At 36.3% G+C, this 14,333-nt stretch overlaps 1 protein-coding gene across 1 annotated transcript in view; it reads left to right on the top strand.

Moving 5' to 3' along the window:
• The window catches only part of SPEF2 (sperm flagellar 2), a 173,858-nt gene that overhangs the window by 70,873 nt on the left and 88,652 nt on the right, over positions 1-14,333 (top strand). Inside the window, exons 17-20 of the mRNA XM_047077096.1 lie at positions 89-197; positions 2,931-3,088; positions 5,729-5,893; positions 9,364-9,438. Coding sequence (XP_046933052.1) covers positions 89-197; positions 2,931-3,088; positions 5,729-5,893; positions 9,364-9,438 — 507 coding nt within the window. The remainder of the gene's footprint in view (positions 1-88; positions 198-2,930; positions 3,089-5,728; positions 5,894-9,363; positions 9,439-14,333) is intronic.

Genomic DNA, 14,333 nt, shown 5'->3' with positions numbered 1-14,333 from the left:
TTTGACTTTCTTGCATCAGTACATTTTAGCAGTGCTACTGCAACTTTGCTTTAGCAAATTATCTAATTAACTAATTTTTATATCATAGCTGAAGCATTTTCAAGTGAAACACCTCATGAAGAAATCACTCAACAGGTAGCTGCTGAAAACCAGGATATGGATAAAGACCAGAATTTAAGAGATCAGATTCAGCACAGGTTAGTTTAAAACTCAATGTCCTGGGGCGCCTGGGTGGTTCACTCTGTTAAGCCACCTACTTTTGATTTTGGCTCAGGTCATGATCTCATAATTCGTGAAACTGAGCCCCATATTAGGCTCTGTGCTGACAGCACAGAACCTGCATGGGATTCTCTCTCTCCCTCTCTCTCTCTCTCTCTCTCTCTCTCTGCCCTTCCCCCACTGGTGCACAGAGTGCTCATGCATGCACACTCTTTCTCTTTCTAAATAAGTAAATAAACTTTGAAAAAATAAATAAGTAAAACTCAATGCCCTACTTCCTATTTTTTGCCCTTTGAGTGGACTGACACCCAGTCACTTTGAAATGATCAGATCTAGGAAAAAAAATGTATTTTCCAGCATTCATTCATTTTACTTTTACAAGTAAAAAAAAAAAAAACTAAATAGCTTTGATGTTAAGTGAAATATTCATGTTCTAGATTTAATATTCAGAGCATAAGTCATCATAAACTAGGAAGAGGAGAATCAAATCAGGCAACACTACCTTCTATGGTTCATTATATGGAATCCTAGTTTAACCCTCATTCAGCAAATGCCAGCTGCAGGTCATGATATTTGAAAGAGCTAGGCATCAGACCACAGAGTGTAATTTAAAACTATTTCCATTTTGCCAAAATGCTGTTATACAAAAAGAAACAAACAAAAACACCCATTCTCTTGGTCATGTGCAGTGTGTTCATTGGGAAAGAAAACTTAGACAATTTTATGAAACCCAGAGAAGTCTAAAAATATGATGTGAGCCAGAGAAAAGTAATCTATTCTCAAGGAAGACAAAGTTTCAAAAATCATTCCAAGATTATTTGTGAGTCAAGCAAGTAAGTCTGAGCTATCTACAGTTAAATATTTCTTTGATTTCTGTCTGTAAGAGAAAAATAGATGACCTCAGCTGGTAGCTACGAAGAGAAGTGTGCTCAGAGTTAACTCTATGATGAATGCAGGTGATCTTTCTTTAGATTTTCCTTAGTGGAACAAAATTACACTAAATGGTGGCATTTTCAAATTTTCTTTTACTCTTTCATATACAATAAAACCTACGTTTGTGAGCATAATTCTTCCGGAACATGCTTGTAATCCAAAGCACTTGTATATCAAAGCAAATTTCCCCATAAGAAACAATGGAAACTCAAATAATTTGTTTCACAACCCAAAAATATTCATAGAAAAATATTACAATACTGTAATGTAATATAATATAAAATAATAAAGAAAATACAAGATATAAAGAAAAATAAATTAACCTGCACTTGCCTTTGAAGACATTCATGGCTGGTGTGAGGGAGGTGAGAGAGGAGGGTTATGGTGTAGGACAACTTTCAGTATCACTAGTGGAATTACTGCTATCTATTGGCTCAATGAAATCTTTTTATTTTCATGCAACTTTAACAAGGAATCCACCCAATGACATTTGCTTTTGCCTCCTTTTGAGGATTTCACGGAAATGTGACATTGCATTGTCATTAAAGAGATTCGTTGCTCACACTGCTGCAGCCTTATTCAGATGGTGCTTTTCTACAAAATTTTGCACTGTTTCCCACCTTTTACACATCTCCCTAATCTCTTTTCCCCTCCTCCTTTGCAGATGAGATGCAGACATAGACTTCTTACAAAATCTTACAATTTCTGCCACTTGCACACTTCGTTGGTCCTTCTCAATGATTTCCTTCTTAACTTCTACCATAGTCATCTCCTTCTTACCACCTTTCTTTTCAACCTTTTTCTGCATGGGGGCCATTGTATATGTCCACACAGATGTTGACTATAGTAGAGTATTAATAAATTCTTGTTGTATACTATATTTAATGTAACTGGCAATAAGGCAGAAGAGGAAACGGTCTATATCTGCAGGCAGCCTGACCTAGAATAAAGCAAAGCATTCCTAAGCTTACTCTTGAATGTAAAAGCAAAGAACTGTCCATAGGTGCTTTGAAGCAACAAAAAACACACTAATGCCAATTGTGGGCACCCTCCAATGTTCTGAAAAGTCTCTGATTTCTGCCAAACACCACGGCCTGAGACCAAGCATCTGAGCATGGGAGATGATCACCCACGGTCCTTCAGAGAGAAAGAGAGAGAGAGAAGAACCATTGGCTCAGTTGTGGTCATGTGACATTCAGCCTCACGTACTACTCATATTGCAGGACATCGCTCATTTATCAAGTTAAAAATAAATTTAAAAAAATAAAAGAGGGGCGCCTGGGTGGCTCAGTCGGTTGAGCGTCCGACTTCAGCTCAGGTCACGATCTCGCGGTCCCTGAGTTCGAGCCCCGCCTCGGGCTCTGGGCTGATGGCTCTGGGCTCTGGGCTGATGGCTCGGGGCCTGGAGCCTGCTTCCGATTCTGTGTCTCCCTCTCTCTCTGCCCCTCCCCCATTCATGCTCTGTCTCTCTCTGTCTCAAAAATAAATAAACGTAAAAAAAAAAATTAAAAAAAAAAAAGAAATATTTGCTTGTCTTGCAGAACTCTTGCAGAACAACTTACCCGCAATCCAAGGTTTTACTGCATTTCAAAAAATATGGCTTGATTGTATTAAATAATTTCTTCTTCAAAGTAAATAATTTCTTAGAGTTGCTTTTTCAGTTTTAACTATATCGGTAGCTTATTTTTTTTCATTATACATGTCAGGTAAATCATGCATAATGTTACCCAAATATTTTAGTTGGTATATGATATTCATACAGTATTTTTATTTTGCAGAATTATAGGCTTCTTGGACAACTGGCCTTTATTGGAGCAATGGTTTACAGAACCAGAAAATATTTTGATAAAAATCAATGCTGAAGTAGATAAAGAATCTTTATGCCAAAAAGTAAAAGAAATGTTTATGACTGAAGTAATGAAAAAAGAGAATAAAGGTAATTACATTTCTTTATAATTTTGAACATATGTAACTAAATGTGTGGTTTTAATGAGTTTAGGAGAAAATGAAAATGTGATTGCAGAGTTCTGTCTTTTGAGTAGTACTGTCTGCAAGTATCTTCTGATTTTAACTCTCTGCTGCAGATATTTCTAAAATAAGACATTTTTCTCTTTGTTTTAATTTAATCAAAAGAAGTTATCTCACTGAAAACATTGTTTTCATGTGGAAAAAAATAGCTGAGTTAAAATGAAGAATATTATAGAGAATGGTACAGATGTCAATTTTAACCTCAGGACTTTAACCCTCCTTTTAGGATGTAAATTCTGGGCAGTTCATTTAAAATTATTAAAATTGGTGAATTTACTGATTATTAGCTACTTATGTTAAGCCTTCTTCTGGAATACATCTCATTACATTAAACCATCCTGACCTCTTTCCTCCTTCATTCAACCAAAAATAATTGCCCCCTCACTTTTCATAGTATCATTGAAACATATTACTGAAAGGGATCTTAGGCCAATACACTGCCAAAGCCAGACTTCAGTGGAGAATTTTATCTTTGCAAAATGATTTGAGAAATAAATCTTTCCCTTTTGTTTATCAGGCACCTCTAATTGGGGCACCTGGGTGGCTTGGTGAGTTAAGCATCCGACTTCAGCTCAGGTCATGATCTCACAGTGAGTTCCAGCCTGGAGCCTGCTTCCGATTCTGTGTCTCCCTCTCTCTCTGTCCCTCCTGTGCTTGCTCTCTGTCTCTGTCTCTCTTTCAAAAATAATAAACATTAAAAGAAAAAAGGCACCCCTAATTGTATTGACAACTGCAGTTTCTTGGTATAATAAAAATGGCCAAAGTTAATAACACCACAAAGATTCTAAAGCTGCCTTGATAGCAGGCTCTCTCCTGTCACTACATTTAAGACCTAATCACCATAATGTATCAATTAACTGACACCAAAATAGTACATAGGTATAAGCCATGAAAATCTTTAGATTTTCACTTAGTGAGCCAAAATTACAGTAAAGGTTTCCTGAAACAGTGGCATTTTCAAATCTTCTCTTACTCTTTCATATATTTCAAAATATATGCCTTGATGGTATTAAACAATTTATTATTTAAGAGGCTGAACATGTTATTTGATAGAAATTAGGCTGGAGGACAGAGTAAACCTCCCAAAACAATCTTAGAGTCTTTGTTGGGAGGCAAAAACACCAATTTTAAGGTATAGCTTCAAACTTCTACAGGTTAGAAATTTGTTTTTGTCAGTCACTTCAACATTTTCCTCAAGATTTTACATTCTAACCACCGAATACGTTAACAAACTCAACTGCTACTTATTTGCATTCCTACCGGTTAAGCACTTTAACAACTATTTTATCATTAAAACCATAAACACTGACTGACCCCAGCCCAGTACTCTGAATTAAACATCCTGATTAACTTAAGAAAATAAAAAATAAAAGGATACGGTACTTCCATATATATTCTGAGGTGAAAAATGACTATAGTGTACTATTAAATAGGAAAAAGCTGGTATATATAAAATTGTCCCGTTTTTAAATGTTTGCTTATTTTTGAGAGAGAGAGCATGCAGGGAGGGACAAAGCGAGAGGGAGACAGAGGATCTCTCAAGCAGGCTCCGTGCTGACAGCAGAAGGCCGGGTGTAGGGCGTGAACCGGTGAGATCCGGACCTGCACCAAACTCAGACCTTGGGCCACCCACTGAGCCACCCAGGCGCCCCTGCTCTATTTAAAACTTAAAAAGCTGCCCCACAGCACTCCTGATCCTGTTTATTCTTCTGTTTCTTTTCTCCACAGCACTTAACCACCTCTCAACCCCTTGTATAAATTATTCATCAGGCTTATGGTTTGCTTCCCATCACTAAAATGCAAGCCTCACAAGGCAGTGATTTTTCCCTTTTGTTTTACTGATCCATCTCTGGCAACCAGAACTGTGCCTGCTATTGATTTTACTACTACTAATTTTATTAGCAGTAGTGGTGGGAGTTTTATCTTATTGTTATGACCCTTCCTTTACTTCAAGGCACAATTGAAGTTCAATAAAATAGTTGCTGCATGAATTAATGAACTGCTAAGAAGACTTAAGTGCAATGCACCATTCTAAGTGGTTTGTGTGTATTTACTCCCAGAAATCAGTGCGGTGAGGTGAAGTCTGTTTCCTCCACGCCCACAAGACCTCTGTCACATTGCTCTTCACCTTCTCTTCATGCTTTCTTCACCTTGGTTTTCCACTGGGAATTTTGAAATAATCCTTTATTTTCCTATTCCACTGCATTAGCTACATCTAGGTTGTCACTTTTACATTTGGCACCCCTCAATAAGCCTTTCTACCTGCTATACATGGGCATACACACACCCACACCATCATCATCATCATCATCATCATCATCCTCTCCATCACCATAAAAGGCAAAGAAAATAGCATGTCTAACTAGGCAGAGAAGGCTTCAAATCCTAGTTTTAAGGACTGGATGATTTAAAGAAGGGCCTTAAAACATGAATTCAGCCTTAAATCAGCAAGGGGAATTTTATATTAATTTAGGCTTATCTTGGTTCAAGTGAAATAGCGGGTGTCTAGAGTCTCTACTAAAAGTTCATTCTTATCATCTTTTTGAAGTTAAAAAGAAATTAGAAGAGAAGGAAGCTGAGAAAAAGGAAGAAGTTCCCCTGGCTGAGCCTCCACCCCCACCTCCCCCTCCACCTGACCCAGAAAAAGAGAAGGAGACCCATCCTCAGCATGAGCATTCAAAAACTCCTGCTGCAAAAGGGAAACCACCATCAGGTGATTGACAGAATAATTTATAATCCTCTGCCAGTTTCTTGTTTTCACTTAGATAAGAATTATAAATAATAGTACCAATGCATTCACTCAGAGTTAGACTTAAAGCAACTTCAATAGTATGAAACCAAGTGATGACTCAGATGAAAGTGGAAAAGCCCTTAGTAGCTATGGTTGTCACAAAGCCCAGGTACTTTACTGTGTAGGAGGGAGTCTGAGGTCCTCATACCCAGTTCTCGATTAGAAGAAGACCACAGATGAGAATAGGGAGGGCTCAGAGAATAACCAGAAAGAACTTAGAGCAGATCAAAAGTTCAGACATCTGTTTGCTGAACCATAGACTTATGTTTTTGTAGAGTGAGAACATCTTCAGAAAATGAGTTAGTATAGCCAGTTACTCACAAGAATAAGGGGAAAAAATCAACAGACTTCATCAGAGACTAGAATTCATATGTGACTTAATCATTAGTGTGAATTTATGTGACAATAAATGGATAGAAACAAGCACCTGGCATCTCAGTAACGTATATGTTTGTAATTTATAGCATACATGGGTAAAACGTTTGTTTTGGCTTAAGTTCTTTCTAGATCCCGAAACACTAAGGACTATTAACTTCAGTGGTAGAGGATAAATATAATGACCAAAGTGAAGTGCTTAACTGTTACACTGCATGACATTGGTAGAATGTTAGTATCAGTTTGGTGCTGTGTATAGGAGACAAATGTGGTCCTTGTTTCTAGTTGTAGCTTTGTGAAGCAGCTGGTTGTGCATTAAGGCTACCTAGGAATCCTTGATCTTGTGTGTTAGGATTGTATTTCTAAACTCCAGATCTTTCTACCTCATGGAGAGATTTGAGATGGATGTGAAATTTTTAAGTTGAATTTATTTATATTAAACAAATAAATTTGAAGACTTAAGTAACATATATTATGGTCTATTAAAGACCACTGTGTTCCAATAAAATGGGGCTTGACTAAAGGCAAAATACACAAATTCTAAAGAAATGTTTTGTATCATAGGAGCAATAAAGCACAAAGCCATAAATTAAATATACACCCTTTTCTCACTGCCTCATTAGGAATAAAAAAAAATCAGAGGTCTGGAGGAAAGATGGAAATCTTTAAAATGATGTTTAGAACCAGGGAAGACAGTTATGACAGTGGCTCAAGTAAGCCTAGCGTTATCTAATATAGTCCTTTAACCCATGACCATGGCTCTCCCCACCACGACCTCCCCCTCGGTCTGCTCACAATCTGGAGGATCTAGGTATTTGAACCATTCCCTGAAACCAATCTCTAGTGGTTCTGGTTAGAACCCAGTTCAGTCTTTAAGTTTCTGAAGTTTGCTCACGATTTTAAAATTGTATTCTTGATTACTGTGCATTGAAGGAATAATAAAGCTTTGTTGCTTAAAAGAGTGCTTGCGTCTGTCTCTTTTTTTCACCAAGGACAGGCCTAATGCCTGATCTTTAAAAACGTATCCAAGCGTTAATCTCCAGAGGCCTAATTACTGCCTTCCAACAACGAGTTATCTTATCGAGTTATCGGACAGAGATCTCAGAGCTTGAGGGCACTGATGGGTCAGTAGAGGGAGGCAGAGAAACCAAAACCGACCTCTGCCCTTACAGCTCAGGGAGGCTTAGTTCAGCAATTTTAGGGGGAAAGTTTCTGGCAGGTTTGTTTATTTCTATGTAAATAATTTACAGTTTGTTTTTTCAAATGAAAGCGTTTTCAGAAATGAAAGCCCGAGGCTTCTGAACATGCCCAGCTTAAATACAAACTATGATCTTTAGAAGTTGAGATGAAAAAAGGAATTATTTACAAAAATCAATCAATCAATCAATCAATCAGGATGGAAATAGAGTAAAGAGGGAGGCCAGTGCGCTGAGTACTAACAGTCATTTTGTCCCTGTATAATTCTACATTGTATATAGTTCTGCATTTTATATCTGCTTCAAATGTGCTAGGGATTAAATTTGAAAGAGTTCACAGTTACGTTCCATTAAAAGGGTTTATTACTAAATCCACTACCAAACTTCAGAATTTAATCTAAAACCAAAGTTGTCAATGTGACAGAATACAATAGTACGATATCCATGCTGCTATTGAAAAATATTTTTTGAGATTTCAGAATATATTTTGGAACTGATTTAAAAAATCAGAAGAAATTAGACTTGCCCACAGTGCCTTATAAATTCAGTGTCCTTTACAAATTCAGGTATCTCTATTTTTAACTTCTTTTCTCTGATGCCTTGTTTAGTACTCGTTTACAATTAGCTAAATATTTGGTTACCCAAAGTATTGTTATTAAAGGAATTAGGAGCTTATCTAGACTTTATTGTTATGATGATGATGATGATGATGTTTATTTCTGAAAAAGCAACTAATTCAGTTTGGATTTTGTTTATTGTTTATTTATTTTTTGAGTTTGGTGGTCAGCTATGTAGATGTTAAAAGTCCTTTTACAGAGGTTAACAACGTTTCAGAGTTAATCCTTCCCTACTTCTTCTTATTTCTGTGAATCCCTTATTTCTTTCTTATTTCTATGAATCCTTCCCTATTCCCTTCTTATTTCTATGAAATCTTGGTTGATGAATCTGAGAAGTAAATGTGATATGTGCTATGCATTTACACATTCTTATAATTATCACTTCTGAATGTAGATAATAGGTCATACAGGGTGTCTCCATCATAGGTATTTAAACTGCCCCATATGTCCATCCTTCCAATGAAGAATAAACTGTAGCCCAGGGCAAAAGGTAGGTAATGATTGAAATTGTTTGGTGAATAATGTGGCATGTAGAGAACTTTTTCAAAGAACTAATTTATTGTTTGGAACACCTTATTGACCTTTAAATCATCAGTTTCCCATTTTCCCCCTTTCAGTATAATTTTGAACTAGAGTCCAAGGAATCCAAGATAAATATACACAAATCATTCTTTACATGACAAGTTATAGCCAGTGTAAAATGGAAATGTACAAGTCACAAGGCAACCAAGTGTGTGGGCTCAGGAAAAGTTCAAGGATGCACCATCTCAAGTCAGTGTGGTTATTCAGCCCTTCCTCAAATTGTTTTTGTGTCATTCTTATTACAGATTTGGCTGTCTTATTTTATAAGGATCATTTAGTTGAAATAAATCAACATAGAGCCATATGCTTCAAATGGACTTGTAACTAACTTTTAACACTCTGCAGCCATGTTGCCTCAAAGAGTTTACAATCAAATCCACTGCCAAATATTGATATTGAACTTAGGACTGAACTGCTCAGTGTGACAAAATAGAATAGCACTATAAGGGCTGTCATTCAAGTTTTAATCCATTCTGTCTTCAGATTAATTTTAGCTCACCGCAAAGACCTCACAAAGATAACTGTTTATCTGTGAGAAATAACACTTGATTGCTTACAAATAATCTAGCCCGGGATAGTAAAGAAAATCATCAATAACTTTTATGTCTTGAATTTTGTTTAGAGCCCTTGCATGGTAAGCAAGACTCTCCTCAAGAAGGAAAAGGGAAGAAAGGTGAAACTTCACTCAAAAGAAAAGGTACCGCAGATAAAGACAGACATGGTTCAATATGATTCTGCCTTTTATAACTGCCTCAATGAAAAGAGCCAGATTTGTATAGTAGAACACATACTATACTTCTCTTGGGCATTTGTAAACTAGAAGCTGTTACCAAAGAATATAACATCAATATTGCTATAGTTTGGATTTTAGCACAGGTCTTGCTGAGAAAAGTGATGCTGGTGGGAAATAATTTAGAGATATCTAATATATAGAACATCCATTCATCATAGAAATTATCAGTATTATCCTTGGGCTAAGCTATGCCTTCAGAAAGCTCTATGCTGAACCCTGTTTTCTTGGGCTCCCATCAAATTGCCTTCACTGATAACGCAAGGTACAAAGTCCTCAACTCCCTTCACAATACAGCATAGCAGTGGAGGTGAAACTTTCCTTATACCAATAACAACCTGCCATTTTATGTTCTGAGGGGATGATATGCCTACTACATCACTGAATGGCCCCTATATGAAATTCTAAGTGAGAAATTTCATTCAGAATCAAGGGACAGGAAAATCTTTCTTCCTCTGAGTGCTTAGATAATTAGCACATCTAAATGATAGTATTTCCTCTCTTGGCCGTCCAAAAGTTCACAGAGTGGCTGTACCTGTGCGAGGGTACCAGGATCTCAATATCTGCTTTCTAATTCCTCTCCCCATTTTTTCCTTCCACTTTAAGTTGTCCTTGTCCTGACCCTAATTTCATTTAATTTTTTTTCTATTTTATTTTAACTATTTCTGTAAAATAAAGGGGTTATAGCTTTTTTATGTAATTGATAGTTGGTAGAAAAAAATCCTATTAGGCTCTTGAAAGCATATTAGTTAGATTTATGTTGAGGAGCTATAACAACAAATCGAACGTTGAGATGCAGTTATAAATATATACAGTTGACATTTTCAGAGTATATTCAAATAGGGTTGTCATGAAGTGTGTACCTTTGTTTAATTTTTTATTACAAATTGCCAATGCAGTTGCAAGCCAAAAAGTATGCAAGTTCACAAAATAATGGGCTGCAAAGGATCTTTATTTTGCCATTTAAAAATACATAACCAAGATCCCCAAAGAGAATCTCACCCTTTTCCAATTATGTAACAAGATATATAACTGGAGCCACCTGGTCAGTTAACACTGAGATGTAAATTTTAGCTAAAATGTTAAGGGCTATAAGGGCTATAATTTATGCTACCCATTTACATAATTTCCACATTTACATTATTTATTCCTTGCTTTCTCATGATCAACAAAAACAAATGAAGGATCATCATAGAATTTTCAAAAATATAAATTAAATATACTATGCACATTAGTTACCAAATCAAGTTAAACATAATAATGTACATACTTTAAGAGCATCCTTAGTTAAAAGCATACACACTTCAAACAAACCATAAGCAAATACAAGTTCAACCAGTAAAATATATACACTGGAGTCATGCAGTTAGTTCAATTTAAGTAACTAAGAACTTTCAAACATTTTTTGTTTTTATTTTACTGAATTTCTATTGTGTTTAATAATATTTGAAATAGGTGAACTTGCAATCATGATTTAGAAGTCTTTCTGTTACATAGAAATGCTGTTTTTCAGGATGTATAAGAGGATTTCCTTCATTAAAAGGAAATACGATTTTAATTCTTAGTATTTAAAATTAATATTGGTGGTGAACACTAGGGACTGATTATCTGTTTATCTCAGGTCATTTGATACCATTATATTGAAATCATCTCTTATGGTGTAAGAAGCTATCTCTTTCTTCTGTCTTTAAACTTATCTGTATTTCCTGCTATTGACATCTTTGACTCATTTCTGTTCTTCTCTGCATATCAGGTCAATCTTTACCCTTCTTCTCCCGGAATCTTGACACTAAATTGCCATTCACAAGTGTATTTTGGTGTTCTCAAAGTATTTCTTACTCTCTTCAACTCATCTGCCATTGTCCCACGTTATAGCTACATAGAACAACAGCTTTTTCAACCCTATGACCTTACCTAACAGTTGTTAATTAGGGGCTAAATGAAGAAAGTTTTCCATAATCAACCAATTTCAGAAAATGCTGAGTTATGCCAAATTAAAAAGGTTTTAATTGCAGGACTTAAAAAAATACATCAACACGCATCTCTAAGGGAGTTGGAGATACAATATGTAATATCCAAAAATATTTTGGCTGCAGAATTCTCTTACAAGGGTATGCATTGGAACCACAGTTTTATGAAACGAACATTGGGGAATAGTGTTGTCTTTAACTCCACTGGCCTTCCCATGTATTGGTATTGGCATTGATCCACTGCTTGCCTTCTGACTTGACTTATATTTGTAGGTGCTACCAGGCCACTTAGCAATAAATGTGATGTCAGTGTTAGAAACTTCAGTCACATTTAACTGAAAGGACATGGAAAAACAGAGGGAAGAAGATAAAAGTCTAATGAAATTGTAATACCTAGCTGTATCCACTGGGACAGTGGCACTTGAAGTGTGGTCCCGGGACCAGTAGCATCCACATCAACTGAGAACTTACTGAAAATACAAATACTTAACCAGACCTGCTGAAATCTATAACTCCTGCAGGGGCCCAGCAATTTTGTGTTTTAATAAGCCCTCTGGGGACTTCTGATGATTGCTACAATTGGAGAACCATTAAACTGGAGCCCAAGGCTGATTGCTCTCTGATAGTCATTAAATATCAGAGACATTCAATTATTTCTAATGTATTATTTCTATTCCCATTCCCCAAAATATTTAAATTGGTTTACAATTTAGAAAAAGAAACATAAATACAAACTACTTCTCTTTCAACATAGAATGGCTACACTGAGGACTAAATGATCCAACTTTCAAGTGAAAGCAGGTCTCTCATTAGAAACTGAAGTTTCCATATGATTGGGTGAATGGTACTAAAAAACAAATGCCCCCTGTTACATTTAAGATACCAATAGATTTTGTTCAAAAGTGACATCCATTTCTATTCTCTATGGCATCGATACATTTTTACTCATTCACATTTTATTTTTCCCTTTAGAATTTTCACTGTTAAAAAATAGATCAAAGTTAAATGGAATCAAAGCAAAATGGCCCCCAAATACTTCCTGGTTCTTAGTTTTCACTGAATGATCATGATATTTAAGAAAATAAGAAAAAAAGAAACTCATTCCAGTCTCACATTTACAATTGCAAAGTTCTTAGAGAAATCCATCTGAAGGTAGCTATACTGTTAGCACTTTTAATTCACAAGAAATTCAGGTCAAATAATGAAAAATCATCATACTGAAATATATATCAAATTATCAACATTGTTGGTTATTGCCTGAACAAAGATTTTCTTAGTTTGTTTTTTTTTTTCTAATTTAAAAATGTCTAGATTCAACTTCAGACTGGAATAATGGACAATATTTTTTATAAAGTTTTTGTATTTACTTTTGAGTGAGAGAGTGAGCAGGGGAGGGGCAGAGAGAGAGGGAGAGAGAGAGAATCCCAAGCAGGCTCCACACTGTCAGCTCAGAGCCCAATGTGGCGCTTGAACTCACAAACAGTGAGATCATGACCTGAGCTGAAATCAAGAGTCTCACGCTTAACCGACTGAGTAACCCAGGTGCCCCTAATGCATACTATTTTTAAATATATATAACTGAAGTCATCTAAACTATCCATAAGACACAATTGACAATTTCCCTTCTACTTGTAATCAATATATTTTTAACCAGAATTAAAGTTTAAGATGTATTTATTTTTCTAAACGGCATTATCATTAAATAGTACTCATTAAGGAAATATAGTTTGGGAAATAAAGTGTTCCCAAATCTATAGACATCTATAAACTGCATCTAAAATTTCAATAATTATTCTGAAGGTAAGTGTAATTTAAACTGACTGAATTTCTAAACCGTAATAACCTTGATCTTTCAAGGAAATATTAGGCTTTCTGAGTTAAGCTACTTTGATCAATCACAGAACCTTTCAGACCGTAAGAGTGCCACACCACTCAACTGGTCTAGATTCCCTTCTTGATGCTCTTGGGGGAAGTGAAGCATATGCCCTTTCTGGATTCTGAACTGAACATTAGGCTTCATTTTTTTCCTCTTCTTTTTCCTCCTCCACCTTCTCCTCGTCCTTCCTTTCTCTTTCCTTTCTCTCCCCTTCTCTCTCTCATGCCTTAATTCAGCCAGGCGATGACACAGCAAGTACCTTCATCCATACTCCCTGACTATAGCAAGAAATAAAGTTTCCCACTCAGAAACCCTCTGTCTCATTCAGGGAATGTGGAGACATTCGGAAGCTGTAATACCCCACCTCCTTCCCCACATCCTTCACTGACTTCCACTGACTCTTCATAGCCTCCTTCCTCCCTGCTCCTCCCCTGAGCTTCAAAAAAACATAAAGAGCATCACTCATATTAGACTTGCTTTCTTTCTCATTCTGGATGGAGAATTTAATTTGCCATTACTTGCAAATGTCAATGAAATGTATTTTACAATCTATACTTTGTAAGAACCATATGTTCATTATGAAATCAAGGAAAGAGATAAAAATAAAATGTCAAGTTGCTTTTCATAGCCAACTGGACAAAAGAAATTTAGTAGCTTAAACAAACTGTTACTGGAGGTGCCTGGGTAGCTCAGTTGGTTAAGCATCTGACTCTTCATTTTGGCTCAGGTCATGTTCTCACGGTCCATGGGATTGAGCTCCACTTTGGGCTCTGTGCCGACAGTGTGGAGCCTGCATGGGATTCTCTGTGTCCCTCTCTCTCTGCCCCTCCCCTGCTTGTGCATGCACGCTCTTTCTCTCTTTCTTTCTCTCTCTCTTTCTCTCTCTCTTGCTCATTCTCAAAGTAAATAAACAAACTAAAAAAACCTGTTAGTGGTATTATTGGTTAATTTGGAGG

The sequence above is a fragment of the Lynx rufus genome, unplaced genomic scaffold (assembly GCF_022079265.1).
Source record: "Lynx rufus isolate CCGP_SWC_20201006 ecotype Redwood Valley unplaced genomic scaffold, mLynRuf1.p SCAF_1, whole genome shotgun sequence".
In the NCBI taxonomy this organism is placed as follows: Eukaryota; Metazoa; Chordata; class Mammalia; order Carnivora; family Felidae; genus Lynx; species Lynx rufus.
This window is presented reverse-complemented; position numbering and strand designations above follow the sequence as displayed.